At 43.4% G+C, this 16,193-nt stretch overlaps 1 protein-coding gene across 1 annotated transcript in view; it reads right to left on the reverse strand.

The window, feature by feature from the left end:
* MPV17 (mitochondrial inner membrane protein MPV17) overlaps positions 1 to 16,193 on the reverse strand; it is a 146,088-nt gene that overhangs the window by 414 nt on the left and 129,481 nt on the right. The window contains 1 exon segment of the mRNA XM_030198599.1: positions 8,139 to 8,191. Within this exon segment, the coding sequence (XP_030054459.1) occupies positions 8,139 to 8,191 (53 nt within the window).

A 16,193-nucleotide genomic window follows, 5' to 3' on the forward strand; every position in this document is an offset into this window, starting at 1 on the left:
TCTGTTAAATTCTCTTCCTCCAGTTGTCTCTATTTTTCACCTTATACCCCTCCTCTTTCCACTTAGCCTCTGGTCAGGTTCCTCTCATTTTTCTCATCTTTCTTTTTCCATGTACCTCTCTAACTCCTCTCATCTCTTTAGACTTAAGGTTTCTTCCTTTTCCCCTACTCCATGGATCTGCAAACCCATGGCTCCTGAGGTGAGTGCAGCTCTAGTCCATCATGGATGCTGCAAGAACAGGCAGCATATCAGCATCATCCACCCACGTGGGCCAAAAGGGAAGGAAGAAGGAAACAGTATCATTGGCTTGTGTGGGATGAAAGGGGAGAGGAGAGGACTGCATCATGGCCTTTTGCAGGCCAAAACAAAGAAAGCAAGTCGTGTGAAGTGTCTTCTAGATGGGATAGAATACGAGAGATGTATATAAGTACATAAGTACTGCCATACTGGGACAGAGTGAAGGTCCATCAAGCCCAGCATCCTGTTTCCAACAGTGGCCAATCGAGGTCACAAGTACCTGGCAAGAAGATGTTGAAAGACTGAATTCTGGGGAGAGAGAGGTTGCTGAGGATGAATAAGGGATGAAGAGGAAAGCAGAGAGCATCAATACAAGGTGGCAAGCGGCTAAAAGTCCCTCCCCCTCCAAAATAAACCATGGCTTGTCTTCCTCCTTTGCCTCCTCAGTTAGTCTCTTCTATACAAATTCTCAGCCTTCATTGGCTAGGAGGAGAAGAAACAGTGTCAGAAGCAGAACAGGCATGTATAGGCCTACAGGTGGAGACAACTGGCCCACACAGGCCCAGAGGAGGAGAAACTTGTAGCAATGGTGGCAGCAAAATCAGCCAGCATGCCAGAGGAAGGAGAGAAAATGAAGTACGTAAGCTTTGGGCACTGTCATTTTGGTGCTACCATTTGGGCATTGTTAGGGCACCTATGACTTTTGGTGTTTGAGCACCAGACCTTTGGATGCCCAAATGACAGTGTCAAAATGTTCTATTTCTACTTCCTCCCCGCACTGACCTCTGGTACTGGTTGATGGAAAGCAAGGCCCGTGGCTGCTTGCTGCTTCGGGGGTATGTGGGCTGCCCCAGGCGGTACATGTGAGGGAGGATGGAACAGACTTCCTGAAGAACCATCCTCCCTCACAGGCACTGCCTGGGACAGTCTACATCTCCTTCCTGTTCCAAGGACCCCCAGCCAAAGCACTAGGCAGCCTCCACTGATGAAGGTCAGTGCAGGGGGAAGTAGGAAGAGGAATTTTTTTATGCTGCCATTTGAGTGTTGAAAACTCCAGTGGCCAAAAGCCTAGCAGCTAAAATTTTGGCACCCTAACTGTGGTGCCCAAATGGTGGTGACAAGACAGCAGCACTCAAAAGTTCCGCTTCGGAAAAAATGTTACTAGTGGCAGAATGGGCCTGGGTTCAGTCACAGCATCAGGTGAGAGCATTAGAGGCTGGTAAGAGTGGCCCAGATGCAGAAAGGGGGAATGACTGGGCGCATCCTGTTAAGAAGGGGGTAGGAGGAGAGTGTTGGAATCTCTCCCAGAGAGGAAAAAGTATTTTGAAGGGAGTAGTAAATGAAAAGGATGTTGGAGACTGTCCTAAACGAAGGGGGGTCATTTGGGAAAGGGACGTGCTGAGGTTCATCCTGGGGATCAAAATTAGAGAGAGACAGAGACTGCTTGAGAAGGGAGTAGACAGAGAGAACGACTGCTTGTAATAAAAAGGTACTGGGGTCAGACTTGGAGGGAGGTATAAAGAGTGGAAGTAAATACGCTAGGATCACTTTGGTCTTACTTAAACGACTTCAATCTGTCCAAATTACAGCTATCAGGATTTTTTTTTCATGTATGGAAATTTGATCATGCTTCTCCTCTGATTTTTCAACATCGCAGGATTATCACTCAATTTAGAATTTAAGATCCTCACTTAGGCAAACAAAGTGTGCTGTACTGGCATACTACTTTACTTGTCTTCTTTATCTACTATTACCACTTATCATTTCTATAGCTCTACTAGATGTACTTGATACATACAGCCCTGCTTGACTACTTCTTTCGTCTCAAGAAGTTCATCGATCCAGCCTCCCGTGTGAGGCTCAATTCCACATCAACCCTCTGGAATATGCTGCCACCCTCCATTTGTAGTGAATCCTCATACTAAAAATTAGGTCTGTGCTAAAGACCCATTTATTTCAGCAAGCATTAAATGGATCATAGGTACCACAGAGTCAGGCAGTGGGGTTTCTTTGTATGCAGCTTTCTCTTTCCGGTTTCTGAATTGTAAGGGCAATTCTATAATATGGTGCTTACAATTAGGTGCCCAAAGAACGTATGGTAGGAACCTGTTCTATAAAGGAAAGGAGGTGCCTATTTTCATTTAAAGAATATTAGTGTAATCAAGTGCATATGCTTAGGCATGAGCACTTATGCCAGCCATAGAGCTGGTCTGTTAGATCCTAAGTGCTGCAGATACCCATGTAACTTACAGAATTCTGTAAGTTATGTGCATAAGTTTGAATCTCACCAATGCCTCCTCTTCGCAAATACACATTCGTTAAGTGCATATTTATAGAATAGCATTCAGGTGGAATTTTGGCATTATTCTAAACACTTATGCATGTAACAAGCCATAAATGTTAGAACCTATGTTATAAAATTGCCTCCCTATATCCTTTCCCCCCTCTGTTCTTGTTTTTTCTATCCTATCCAGTCAGATTTTTGGAGTTCCTTTTCACGTTTAGTTTTATTTTGCTTGTAACCTGCTCTGATATGCTCATCATGAGAGATGCGGTATAGTAAAAGTTAAACACAGACATAAACAAGTGTGAAAGGGAAGGGAATGGTTTCAGCATTATGGAAGTAAGTTAGTTCACATGCATCACCACCATCACATGCCCTGTTAATACTCAAGGTGATCAGAATAATTAATAGATATTCTTAGTGTTTTACTGTTTGATTTTTCTATTTGTGGTGAGGGTCTGTCTGAGCTGAGCAATGTATAGGTCAGATACTTCAGATGACACGAGTCAAATGACTCAAAAGGAGCTTTCATCTGCTGGGTAATGACAACGTTGATATCCCACAACACACTGGGAGGTTTGATGGGAGACTTTGTCAACATCAAACCTCTCATGAATCCATCAATTAGAAGGTGTACAAAGATGAGCTTACCCCCTACACACTGATTGCACCCAGGGGCACAGCAGCGACAGCGAGGGATGTTGGGTTGAGACAGGATCAGGAAGGCAGGAACTAAGTGTTGGACTTGTGGGGGGAAGACGGGGGCTGGAGGGAAGGGATAGTGTTGCCGGACCTGTGGGAGGAAGGGGATTGGATGGAAGGGAGAGAGTTGCTGGAGGTGGGAGGAAAAGGAGGAGGGGATCTGGATGGAAGGGAGAGAGCTGCTGGACATGGCAGGGAGAGGAGGAAGGGGCTGGAGAGCTGCTGGACAAGGGAGGAAGAGGAAGAAGGAAGGGAGAGAGCTGCTGGACATTGGAGGAAGAGGAGGAGGGGACTGGATGGAAGGGAGAGAGCTGCTAGACATGGGAGGGAGAGCAGGAAGGGGCTGGAGGGAAGGGAGAGAACTGCTGGTACAGCACAAGGAGGGGGGAAGGGAAACAGAAATACCAGACCAAGGAGATGAAGGAAAAGGGAACAAATACTAAACCTACAGCGTGAAGGAGGAAGGGAGGGCAGGCAGGCAGGCAATCAAGCAACCAAACCGGACCCTGGAAAGGGGAGGGAGTGAGAGGGAGAAAAGCTGGATGGGGTAGGGTTAGAGACGGTAGAGATATATTGGCACTGGGGACGAAGAAAGGGGAGAACCTGGACAGAGAAATATAAGGACACAGAGAAAGGGAGATATTAAACATGGAGGAAGATAGAGGTACAGAGATGGAAGATGGATAGTGGACATGGATTGAGAGTAAAATATCAAATGGACATGAGACCTTGGTGAGTGAGTTAAGAGAAGACAGAAGGATGTAGAAACCATAGCCCGGGACCAACATGACTTGACAAATAAAATGAGCAGACAACAAAAGGTAGAAAAAAGAATTTTATTTTTCTATTTTGTGACTAGAATATGTCACATTTGAAATGTACATCCTGCTAGATATGGCTGGGGCCCAAGGCAGAAGTTTGGGAGGGGACACAAAAGCTTACTAACAGGCTACACCTTTTTCAGCTTCCAGCTGGCCTGGGGTTCTCTCTGGCTAGGGGGCCAAATGCAGTTGCCCTAGTTGTACCTCCCCCCTAACACTATCTCTTGCATGTGCTATCATATTTTGCACAGTATAGGAGAAAATGCATCTCTGTATTTCTCTGTGCTGTGCTAAATGCAAAGTCTGACCTCTTGGGATTTTGATTTAATTTATGGTTTGTGGTCACTTATTCTGTATTTGGCATTTGTGTTCTGTGTGTGTGACCAAAGCATTCTGTTAGCATAAATTTTCTATGTAGTACTCTATAGTACTTTGGCTTGTTCAGTTTTCTTGATAGATGTATTGATACTTTAGGGCCCCACTGTAATATTTAGGGCATATTTGGGGGAAGCATAAGTGTGTTGGAGGACCATGGCTCAGTGAAGGATGAAGAGTGCACCCTCCTATATTTCCCCTAGCTCTCAATGTGGCCTGCAGCCACTGAAGCCAGCACTGCTACTCCCATTAAAGTTATTGGGAGTGGGGTAGGTGTGCGGTAGGAGTAGGGGCGTGGGCAAGGCATATCAGGTGGCAGGTGTTTCTCTAGTGCCCATCCATCCAACCTGTTGGCCCACCCAAAAATTGCCTTCTGGCTACACCACTGATTGCACCAAGATGTACCCTTACAGAGTTGGTCTTCAAACCAGACTCAAAGAGATGCAGGAGTTATTTAAGCAGTTTTTGTGTAGGGCAAGAAAGAGGATCTAGGGCCTTGCCCTCACACCAGCTGGCAAACCTTCTCTATTTAAAAGAATAACACCTCTTTGTAGAATCTTTCCTGGGAGCAAGCAAGATTTTTGAGGCATTCTCAGGCAGATTTAAGGATTGAAATTCTATGCTCTCAACTTCCAGGCCAAGGACTGGAGGTAGGGGTGCAGAAGGGACCCCTTGTTCTGCATTATGAGGGTTGGAAAACACTCCAATCTCCACAGTTCTTTGAAGAACATCTCCAGAAGAAGTGGGAACCAGATTTGCTACAGCCAGTAAGGGGTGATTGGGATCAGTTTCTTGATCTTGCTTGAGTTTCAGCAGTGTCTTCTCTATAAGAAGTATCAGAGGATATACATACAGAAGACCTTCCTCCTCAAAAGTGAAGAAAGGCATCTGACGCTAGTCTGCCATGTAATCTGAGCCTGGAGCAGAACTGAGGGACTTTGTTGTTGAGATGAGTGGCAAAAAGATCTACCAAGTAAGTGCCCCAGTCTGTCTGCCAGGCTGTTGTCCTTGCAAGCCAGGGACGTGGCTCGAAGTACCTCCCACCAAGGAGGGCCCACTGCCAAATCCATACTGCTTCCTGACACAAGGGGTAGGATCCCATACTCTCCTGTTTGTTCACATACATTACAAACTGATTGCCAGTTTGAATGAGAACAATTTACAGCACTTCAAATGGCCTTTAGCTCCAGGAGGTTGATGTGGAGATCTGTCTCCTCAGCAGACCACTTTCCTTGGGTGTGGAGTCCTTCCACATGAGCACTCCATCTCAAGTTGGATGCATCCATTGTCAACACCTTCTGAGGAGGTAGAATTTGGAATGGGAGTCCCACTGTCAAATTTGACTGAACTGTCCACCAGAGAAGGGAATGAATCAGCTCTGGAGAAATGTGGATGACATCCACTAGGTTCCCAGCAGCTTGAGACCACTGGGAAGCAAGTGTCCATTGGGCTTCTCTGAAATGGAGGCAAGCCATGGGAGCAACATGCACTGTAAAGGCCTTGTGGCCTAACAATCTTAACATTTGCCAAGCTGTGACCTGCTTGCTGCTTTGAACTTGCGTGGTGAGTGCTATCAAGGTACCTGTTCTCACTAGGGGCAGAAAAGCCTGAGCTTGCACCGTTCAAGCAGGGCTGCTACATACTCCAATTGTCAAGTTCGAAGGTGGGACGAGGTAGTTGAGACAAACCTTAGGAGCTCCAGCACCTGAATAGTTCTCTCCATGACTCTTGCACTCCCCTCCTGTCTGTGCTTTTGATCAGACAATTGTCCAAGTAGGGAAACACAAACTCCCAGTTTGCTACAACTACTGCTATATACTTGGTGAAGACCCTAGGAGCTGACGAGAGGCCAAAAGAACAAGATATTGGTAGTGGTGTTTCCTCACTCAGAATCTGAGATACTTCCTGTGGCTGGGAAGTATTGAAATGTGGGTATACGTATCCTTCAAGTCCAGAGAGCATAGCCAATCTTTCTTCCTGAATCAGAGAGAGGAGGGTGCCCAGGGAAATCATCCTGAATTTTTCATTGACCAGGAATTTGTTCAAGGCCCTTAGGTCTAGGATGGGACAGACTCCATCCATTTTTTTGGGCACAAGGAAGTACCTGAAATACAATCCCTTCGACCGTATTGGCCTGTAGAATGGTGGAGATTTCCTCTACAAGTACCTGCTTGTGCTGAGAGCTGATGTAAGATGCTCACAGTGTGCAATTTGGTGGTCTTTGACACCAATGATGTGTGTAACCGAGACAGACTACTTGAAGAACCCACCAGTCAGTGGTTATAAGGGGCCATTGGTAGGCCGTCCGGGACTGTTATTTGGATTGTGGTTATGCTCTCCTGGATCAAAAAAAGAGGAAAGGTAACTGTGGCTCTAAAAAAAATCAAATTAGACAAAATATTGAAGAGTCCAGTATTATTGCAAGATATATATCACTGTTCTTGCTTAAACGAGGAAAAGACCTCAATACACCCGGACACCTACTTAGATTTTGGTGTCTTTAACTGGGGTTGTGGTGATTATCATCGGTCTAAAAACCTCGTAGCATATTTTTTCAAATTAGTTTTTATTTATTAAGTTTTAATCCTTAGTTTAAAACATGTATTTGTTTCTTATTTCTTTTCTTCTTAATTTTTCACTGAAGACTGCATTCTTTTATTATTTATTTCATACTCACTTTATATTGAACTCATTTCTAAAAGAAAAAAAGTTGAGCACTTAGCTAACACCCGACGGTGGCCAGATCTGTTTCACTACAACGGCTTCCTCAGGGGCTGTGCTTTGGCATTTACAGATTTCCAAGGATGGTGTCATTCAATTCAATGATCACATTAAGCATCCTACTATGCCAAGTATAAAATAAACTAATAAACTGAGGAGATTGATGCTAATGGAAAAATTAACAGCCATACGGTACATGTCTTATGGTCAATTTGAAAAGGAAAGGAAGGCATAGACTACTTGTCTAAAAAGAAAATAAATATGATCACCAACTAAGACACTGACACTAAGAGAAAGGAGAGGGCAGTAGGGGTAGGGGAAAACTTTGTTCCATAATTACAGGATACAAACTTTGGAGTTGTACACTGCAAAGGAAGAAAAACTGACCCATGTAACTTCAATGAGTGTACCCCAGTTTTATTACTTTTCAAAAGAATAAACAATCAATTTACAGTTACCCATTCTACACCACTCAGGATTTTGAAGACCTTTATATTACCCCTCAGCTGTCTCTTATGACAGGAGTTCCATCCCCCTAATCTGAATCAGTTCTTTACAGCATTTGTTATTTGTTCTTAAAAAATAAAATTAAAAAAAACATAAAATGGCTGTTTTGCTTGGAAAGGATGCAGACTTCTGCATGAAGAGAATAATAGCCATAAAAACACGGGGGTCCATCTTTCTTCTTCTCTTGTGGTGCCCATATTAATTTTGTCGTACTCTACCTGATCTTCTCCACCTTCAATGTCCTCTTCTCTCACCTAACAACGTCTCGGCTTTTTCTAATTCACACCATGTATTAATTCCCTTTTCTCATTCATTCTTGCTCCCTCTAATCTTTTCCTCCATCAGCCATTACCCATTCTCTCCCCTCACACCAACATATGTTTTTCTATCTTTAATCACTGTTCCCTCTATCTTCTTGATTTTGTTAGCCAATTGACTATTAAAGATCATCATAAACACATGAGAAAAAAAACTCACTCACACTTACTTACCTATGGTTTAATGGTATAAAATAAAAATTGGCAATTTGCACTGCTGGCCAGATCTGAAATAAAGCAAAAAATAAAGATAGCTTTGTTAAAGTGGTAGAACAAAGTAAAATGATACAATTCCGGAAAAACTATGGTAATGGCTGATGTGACTTACCATTCTCTGCGTAAGCAAGCATTGAACAATTTTAACAATATGTAGATCAATTTTTCAAAGAAAACAAAGTGAGTGGAGGAGTGGCCTAGTGGTTAGGGTGGTGGACTTTGGTCCTGGTGAACTGAGTTTGATTCCCACTTCAGGCACAGGCAGCTCCTTGTGACTCTGGGCAAGTCACTTAACCCTCCATTGCCCCATGTAAGCCGCATTGAGCCTGCCATGAGTGGGAAAGCGTGGGGTACAAATGTAACAAAAAAAAAAAACCTAACAGTTTTGCAATTCTATCAGTTTTCAAATTTTTCAAAGGATAGGTCATCAAATTTTCCAGTTCTTTGGAAAGAATACACTGGAGCTGACAAGTCAAAACAATTTACAAGAACATAAAAATAGCCATACTGGGGTAGACCAATGGTTCATCTAGCCCAGTATCCTGCTTCCAACAGTGACCAATCCAAGACACAAGTACCAAACAGAATCCCATGCTACCAATCCCAGGGACAGCAGTGGTTTTCACCATTTCTATCTCAATAGCAGACTCCAGGAACTTGTCCAAACCTTTTTTAAACCCAGATATGCTAACCACTGTTTCCACATCCTCTACTAATGAGTTCCAGAGCTTAACTATTGGTTGAGTGAAAAAATATTTCCTCCTATTTTTTTTTTTAAGTATTACCATGTAGCTTCAATGAGTGTCCTGTAGTCTTAATAAGTTTTGAAAGAATAAACAAATGATTTACATTTACTCGTTCTACACCACTCAGGATTTTGCAGACTTCTATCATATCCACCCTCAGCTGTCTCCTTTCCAAGCTGAAAAGCCCTAACCTCTTTAAGACTTTCCTCATATGAGAGGAGTTCCATCCTCTTAATCCATAGGTGGTTGGTGTTACAGTCATTTGGGGAGGCTAACAAGGGGTGGGGTGGGTGACGTGGGACATGGTGGAGCAAGTTAAAATCTTTTGGGGGAAGTGACACCTCTCTCTGTTGCTTCTCCCTCATCCAGCATTACCCATTTTCTCTCTCTCTCTTTCTCTTCTCCTTCATCATTACCTCATCTCTTTCTCTGCTCTCCCTCTCAATCCAGAATCACCTGCTTTCTCTTCTCCCCTCCCACTCAACCTCTTGTAGTGTTTCCTTGTAGGTGCAGGCTGGAAGCACTCAACTTTAAAAGGAATGCAAAGGTGAGTAGGACCAGCTTTCTCTGCATGCTGCCACTAGCTCTGCTGGTCATGACCCCTCTGATGTAAATTTCCTATGTCGGAAGGGTGTGACCGGCAGAGTTAGCGGTGGCATGCAGAGGAAACTGGTCCTGCACATCGTTGCATTACTTTTATTGCTGCCGCCAACCTGGGAAGACAACGGTCTCTGCAATGGTGCCAGCAGGAGAGAAAGGAAGGTGACAGTTGGGGCTGGGAAGGCTTAGCCTTCCAAAGCCTCTTATATGTGGCACCTATACCTCAATCATTTTGGTTGCCTTTCTTTGAACCTTTTCTAGTTCCATTATATCTTTTTTGAAATGCGGCAACCAGAATTGAACACAATACTTAAGGTGAGGTTGCACCATGGAGCAAAACAGTGGCATTATAGTATTCTTTATCTTATTTTTCTATCCCTTTCTTAATAATTCCTAGCATAGTGCTTGCTTTTTTTGGTTGCCGCCGCACATTGAGTAGAAGATTTCAGCATATTGTCCACGTTGACACCTTTTCTTGAGTGCTGAGTCCTAAGCTGGAATCTAACATCAGGTAACTATAATTTGGATTATTTTTTTTCCAATTTGCATCCCTTTGCATTTGTCCACATTACATTTCAACTGCCATTTGGATGTCCAGTCTTTTAATTTCTTAAGGTCTTCCTGCAATTTTTCACAGTCTACATGTGTTTTGACAACTTTGAATAGCTTTGTGTCATCTGCAAATTTAATCACCTCACTCATTCCCATTTCTAGATCAGTTATAAATATGTTAAATAGTATCAGTCCCAGTACAGATCCCTGGGACTCTCCACCACTGACAGAAATGTCCATTTAACCCTACCCTCAGTTTTTTTATCCATTAACCAGTTCCTAATCCACAACAGAACATTGCCTCCTATCCCATGACTTTTCAATTTCCTCAGAGTCTTTAGCACTTTGTCAAAAGCTTTCTGAAAATCTAGATACACTAAATTAACTGACTGACCCATAAGTCAGCCAAAAATCTGCTTAATCAGGTAAGGGATCAGGTTAAATTTAAGCAGATTTCTTACAACTTAATATCAGCTTCATTTTGCACAGTTTGTTTTGATCAGATCATACAAAGTACCTGCTAAATAGGCCAACCCCATTTCCACATCTGGGAACTCAGGAGAAGCCGTGCTCTGGATTGAATTGCAGAATCAGTGGCCTGTTGAATCCACAACAAACAAGCTCTAGCCGCATACGAGCTGCAGACCGCAGTCTGCAGAGCAAGTGCAGAAACTTTATAAGAAAGTTTCAGAGAAGCCTCATGCTTGTGGTCCTGAACATTCTTAAGGGCTAAACCTCCTCCCACAGGCAAACTTGTCTTCTTAGTCACTACAGCCACCAAAGCATCTACCTAAGGCAAACACAACTTGTCCTGCTTGCTCTGAGAGATCTGATAAAGCCAAGACATCACCTTGGCCACCTGAAGAACAGAATCAGGCATGGCCCACTGTGCAGTACATAAGTACATAAATAATGCCACACTGGGAAAAGACCAAGGGTCCATCGAGCCCAACATCCTGTCCACGACAGCGGCCAATCCAGGCCAAGGGCACCTGGCAAGCTTCCCAAACGTACAAGCATTCTATACATGTTATTCCTGGAAGCTCCTGCATCATCTTGTGAATAGGAAAGGCTTTGGGCGGCTTCTTTGTGTTAGCCATCTTAGGGTTAAAAGAAACCACCGACTGCGTCTCTGAGGAAAAAATTGCACAATGCCTCCAAGACTTTAGAAATAAAAACCAACAGCTCTTTCCTGTGGACTGCCGTGAGGTCATCCACCTTATCTGGCAGAAACTCTCCTAAATCTTACAGCCCTTGAGCAGAAAGAGCAGAGGGGGCTAAACCCCCCCCTCAGAGAGGACAGGAAAGGAAGGGGCAGCCGAATCCTCCTCAGAACCTGAAGAAACATGTTTCAGTTTAGACTCTGACTGCCCGAACCCAGGCAGAGCTGTTCTGGGGGGGAGGGAAGCTGCCACATCAAACACCCCAGCCGCAGGCAACAGACCCCGGAGTAGCCCGCTTCAATAAACAGGCTTGGTGTAATAGGATAAACTCTGGAAAAAAGAACTCCCTTGTGCCCCCCTTCCCCCCCAAAGAAGCAGGGCTACCGCCGGCACCTTTGGATGCAGCAGGAAGCTAAATGACCGCCCCCATAATTGGGAGCACAGTGGGAGCCACAGTGGTCTCAGTATCACAGGAAGACAAAATGGCCACCGACACCACGGCTGGATGACGGGAAGATGGCTGTGCTTTCTTCTTGTGAGAAAGCATCATGCCAACATCTCCGCCATGATCGTATGCAACCCCAGGCACAAACACCCCCCTGGACAAACTCCTGATGCTGCTCGCCACTTAACAAGTTCAGCCGTCATGCAGAGAAACCGAAAGAAAACGATGTGAGTGCAGTCCAGAAAAGAGGTTTAAAAGCACACTCACCAGTGCCACAATGGCTAGCTGGAGTGCTCCCCCTTAGAAGCTAATGCTGCGGGAGCCCAGGGAAAGACCTCACACTCTCACTTAACAGTTCACCAGGACCCTGAGAGGTGGTAGCCCACTAAACCAGATGTGACGTCTGTCAGTCTGTTCCTGTGGTTTTTTTCCCCTTAAATTCTGTGAGGAAAGAGAAACAGTGGGCAAAGGGCAAAGACATGGGTCAGGGGTAGGAGAGGGACCTAGAATCACCAGGCATACTCTCAAAAGCTGGCACTGGACAGCTAAAGCAGCCCCAAGCTCCACTAAAGTAGAAAAACTAGAGCTGCAAGCAGAAGAAGCCAGGAATCTGTGGAAGTTTGTCCATCCACCTGCTGGAGATAGAGAATACTGGTTGGCCAGGGATCATTACGTCTCATAAGGTACAATTCAAATCAGTGCTCTCTATCTCCACCTGCTGGTAGACAGACACACGTCTCTTGATTCATCTGCTGCTGATGCTAAGGAATGAATGTAGAAATAAATTGAAAAGTGTTGGGGATAGCAGAGATCCTTGAGGGACACCATTTGGATTTTGCCAGCTGCAAGATAGAACATCTCTCATCTTCACCCTGTAAGATCAAGTAGTTAGAAATCCCTTGAACCGGCACAGCACCTTTCCAGCAATTCCCACATATTTCATGTTGCTTTGATGTTTCAGCTTTCTTTTTGTCTTTCTCCTTCTTAACAATTCCTGTAGTCACACAGAAAGCCCTTGTAAAGGGAGGGAAAGACTCCTTTGGTATCTGCAAAATCTTCCCAAAATATTTTTTAATCATGTCCATGGCTGACAATAAGGGAGTCTTGGGAAAATTAATGAATCCCAAATTCAGATGCCTATTAAAGTTTTCCTTCATTTCCATTTTTTTAAAGTATCCAATTCTTATCCTTTATTATTATTTGTATAGCGCTACCAGACGCACGCAGAGCTGAACACCTGACGTAGACAGTCCCTGCTCAAAAGAGCTTAGAATCTAAATAATCAGATCTTGCTGACATCCTTGTATTATTCCCAGTTCTTTGTCTAATTGTTCCAACTTCCTAGTATGGTTTTACAACAGCTCTTGATATAGACCCACCTGGTCTTGTACAGATATTAAACCTTCCCAAATTTAATCTAATCTTTGTGTAATCAAGTGTTCCATACCGTCAATAGCTGTACAGAGTTTTTGCCAGAGACACAGTTTCTGACCATCTCCTTCCATTTGCTGTTATATCTGTTGTCCCTGGAACCACAGCATATCTCCTCTAGCCCTCTCACCTTCCATAGCAGGACAAGGACTCAGTTCCTGAGGGTGTAGTGCATTCATCACCGAAAGAATCCCGCCATGACCAGCAACCTCTGCAGTGACTTCCACATCAGAGCTTGCTGGTAATACCTTCAGCATAACTGGAGAACATGGTCTCGGAGAACGCTCACATTGATCAGGACTTAGCGAACCTTCCAAAATAGCAATGACGGTTTCTCCTTGTCCCGTCCAAAAGTCACACAAAACTTGAGTAGCACCAAAGCCAGAAACTGCAAAGCTCTGAATTGATGACTGGACCATGGCCAGGGCAGAGCTAGACCCAGGCGGGTAGGTGGTCCTCCCCTTTTCTCTTCTTGCCCATCTATCATCACATTTTCAATGGAACTCAGTCAGCATCTGACCTTCCTGATCCAATCTTGATTCCCTATATAGAATATCATGCTGAGTATCTTGATGTACAGTGAAAGTAGCTACCCTTCAGAAATTGTACCACATCCATGTATTTCAATCTCCCATCTCCTCCTGTGAGCTGACTTGGGCTGTAGTTGAAGCAAATCAATAGATCTTGACAGCCACATATACTCAAAGCACCAACAACGTAACTTTTACCTGCAGGAAGGATGGATAATTTTCAAATAGCCCATTTAACTAGGTAAATTAGTTTTAAAAACAGTGCTAATATTACAGACTGTTACAAAAAAAAAAAAAAAAAACAACAACAACATTTACACATCTATCATTTAGGTGTGATGTAAGCATGCATGAAACACCAGAGATACAGAACTGTGGGACATGAATGCAAAATAGACCAGCGCTCCTGAAAATACTTTTCTTTAGATATATCTGTTTCCTATTTATTATATCCCTAAGTACACAGTTACATTTTAGTCAGATTTTCAAAGTGAAATGACCTGGGTAAATTCACTTTGAAATCTGCCTAAAAGGCACACAGGTATGAAAGGGCCTGCATATTTTAAAAATATTATTTCTGCTGGTGGAGATCCAAGGAGAAAATGCAATCCTGCATGTGTACGCTTCTCCTCTAATCTGACTATATTCTGGGGAATGCCTACTTGCAAAACAGCAGAGAATAGTGAGGTAGTATTTACTGGCTGTTTTATTTAATTTATGACCTATATATCACACCCGCAGAATGCCCAATGCAGTTTACACATATGCAACATAAAATTAAAAGAATTACAATACCAATTACAAACCCTATTCCACTATACAAAAGGCTCCTATTAACTGAACTAATCTAAAGCATCACCCTTACCCTTAAATAACTGGTTACAATCACAGCAACTGCAAGCCACAATTTGATATAGGCTTACTGTTTTGTTTTGCTTTTAAAGAATCAGAGAACACAGTCTCAACAAGACAATCTTTGGAACAGGGCAGGCAAAGCAAATTTCAAGGGCATTCTATCTAAGCTTATTAGAAGACATACTGAACATTCTTATTCATAAGTTAGCAACAGTCCTCTCAGCAGAAGGCTCCATCTTCAGATAAATGCTGAAGATTGAAGTTAGATGTTTCAATTTGATAGAGGGTGCATAATGAAGTTAAGGGTACTTGCTCTGGAGATAAGAGACTTGTACCAAATGGACTACAGTTATTTAGAAAATAATTTAAATAGAAGGTTTAAAATCAGGGGGAGGGGGGGAGGGGGTCCAGCTGTCACAGTGCCCACTGATTGTCAATACACACACTTTCCATCTTCCAGTTATTTAAATACAAACAGGCACTTCCTGGATGATAGTGTCCTGGTGGGAGAAACTCAAGGTCCTTGGTTTTGACTTGAGTCTTTCCCACACTCTGGGGGTCAAAGCAGAAAGCTACCGCAGGCAAAAAGCACGTGGTTAGCAAGAGGTTTATGAACAAGTATAGCTGCTCAATGGGGGAAAAAAAGTTTTACAGTGAAGCAAAATCTTTCGTTAGGCACCAGTGCATAGCATATTTAAATGAATGGTAAAGGGGCTATTGGCTATTCTGCCCTGATGCAGAGAACCTGGTGCAGAAGACTTTAAGGTGAGCACAATGCAGTAACCTAAACACCAGGTCTAAGGAGGCATAAAGAGTTAGCTCCCCCTTCAGAAAAGCTAACAGGCCCCACTAATGGACCCCCAGATTCTTAACAGAGTGGAGGAGTGGCCTAGTGGTTAGAGCACTGGTCTTGAAAGCCAGAGGTGGCCGGTTCAAATCCCACTGCTGCTCCTTGTGATCTTGGGCAAGTTACTTAACCCGCCATTGCCTCAGGTACAAACTAGATTGTGAGACCTCCTCGGACAGAGAAATATCCAGTGTACCTGAATGTAACTCACCTTGAGCTACTACTGAAAAAGGTGTGGGCAAAATCCAAATAAATAAATAAACATGTTTCCAATCCAATCATTGTAATTCTGCTCACTTTAGTTCTCATGACAGGCAATCCGATGTGAAGTTATTGTCCCTCTGAAATTCTGGTTCAGAATTGAACAGTAAATTAGTACTGTCAGCAGTTTTCCAGCAAACTAAGGTTCTAAATAAATGAGTTGAATGAATTATTGTTTGCACAATAAATCTAGAGCAAACTGGTTTTGTTAAGGGTACGTGTGGGTCTGATAATATAAGATGCTTACTTAATAATATTCATTTGGCTACTAAGCAGCACAATAAATCAGTAGTAGTTTTTCTAGATGAGGAACAAGCTTTTGATAAAGTGGAATGGTCTTATCTTTATCGAATTTTAGAAAGCTTTGGAGTTTCTTTTATTAGGTGGGTGCAGGATTTGCACTTGGCTCAACTACAGTGCTGCTAATGGTTGGACTTCCCCTGTTTTTTGGTTGGGGAAGAGTACCCAGCAGAGTTGCCCCCCTCATCTCTCCTATTTAAAACTGGTCATTGAGCCTCTAGCTAAAACAGGTAGGGTGAAAGGAATCCAGATGGAGAGGAGTTTCAAATCGTTTCTTTTTATG

Source organism: Microcaecilia unicolor, chromosome 3 (assembly GCF_901765095.1).
Source record: "Microcaecilia unicolor chromosome 3, aMicUni1.1, whole genome shotgun sequence".
Taxonomy (NCBI): Eukaryota; Metazoa; Chordata; class Amphibia; order Gymnophiona; family Siphonopidae; genus Microcaecilia; species Microcaecilia unicolor.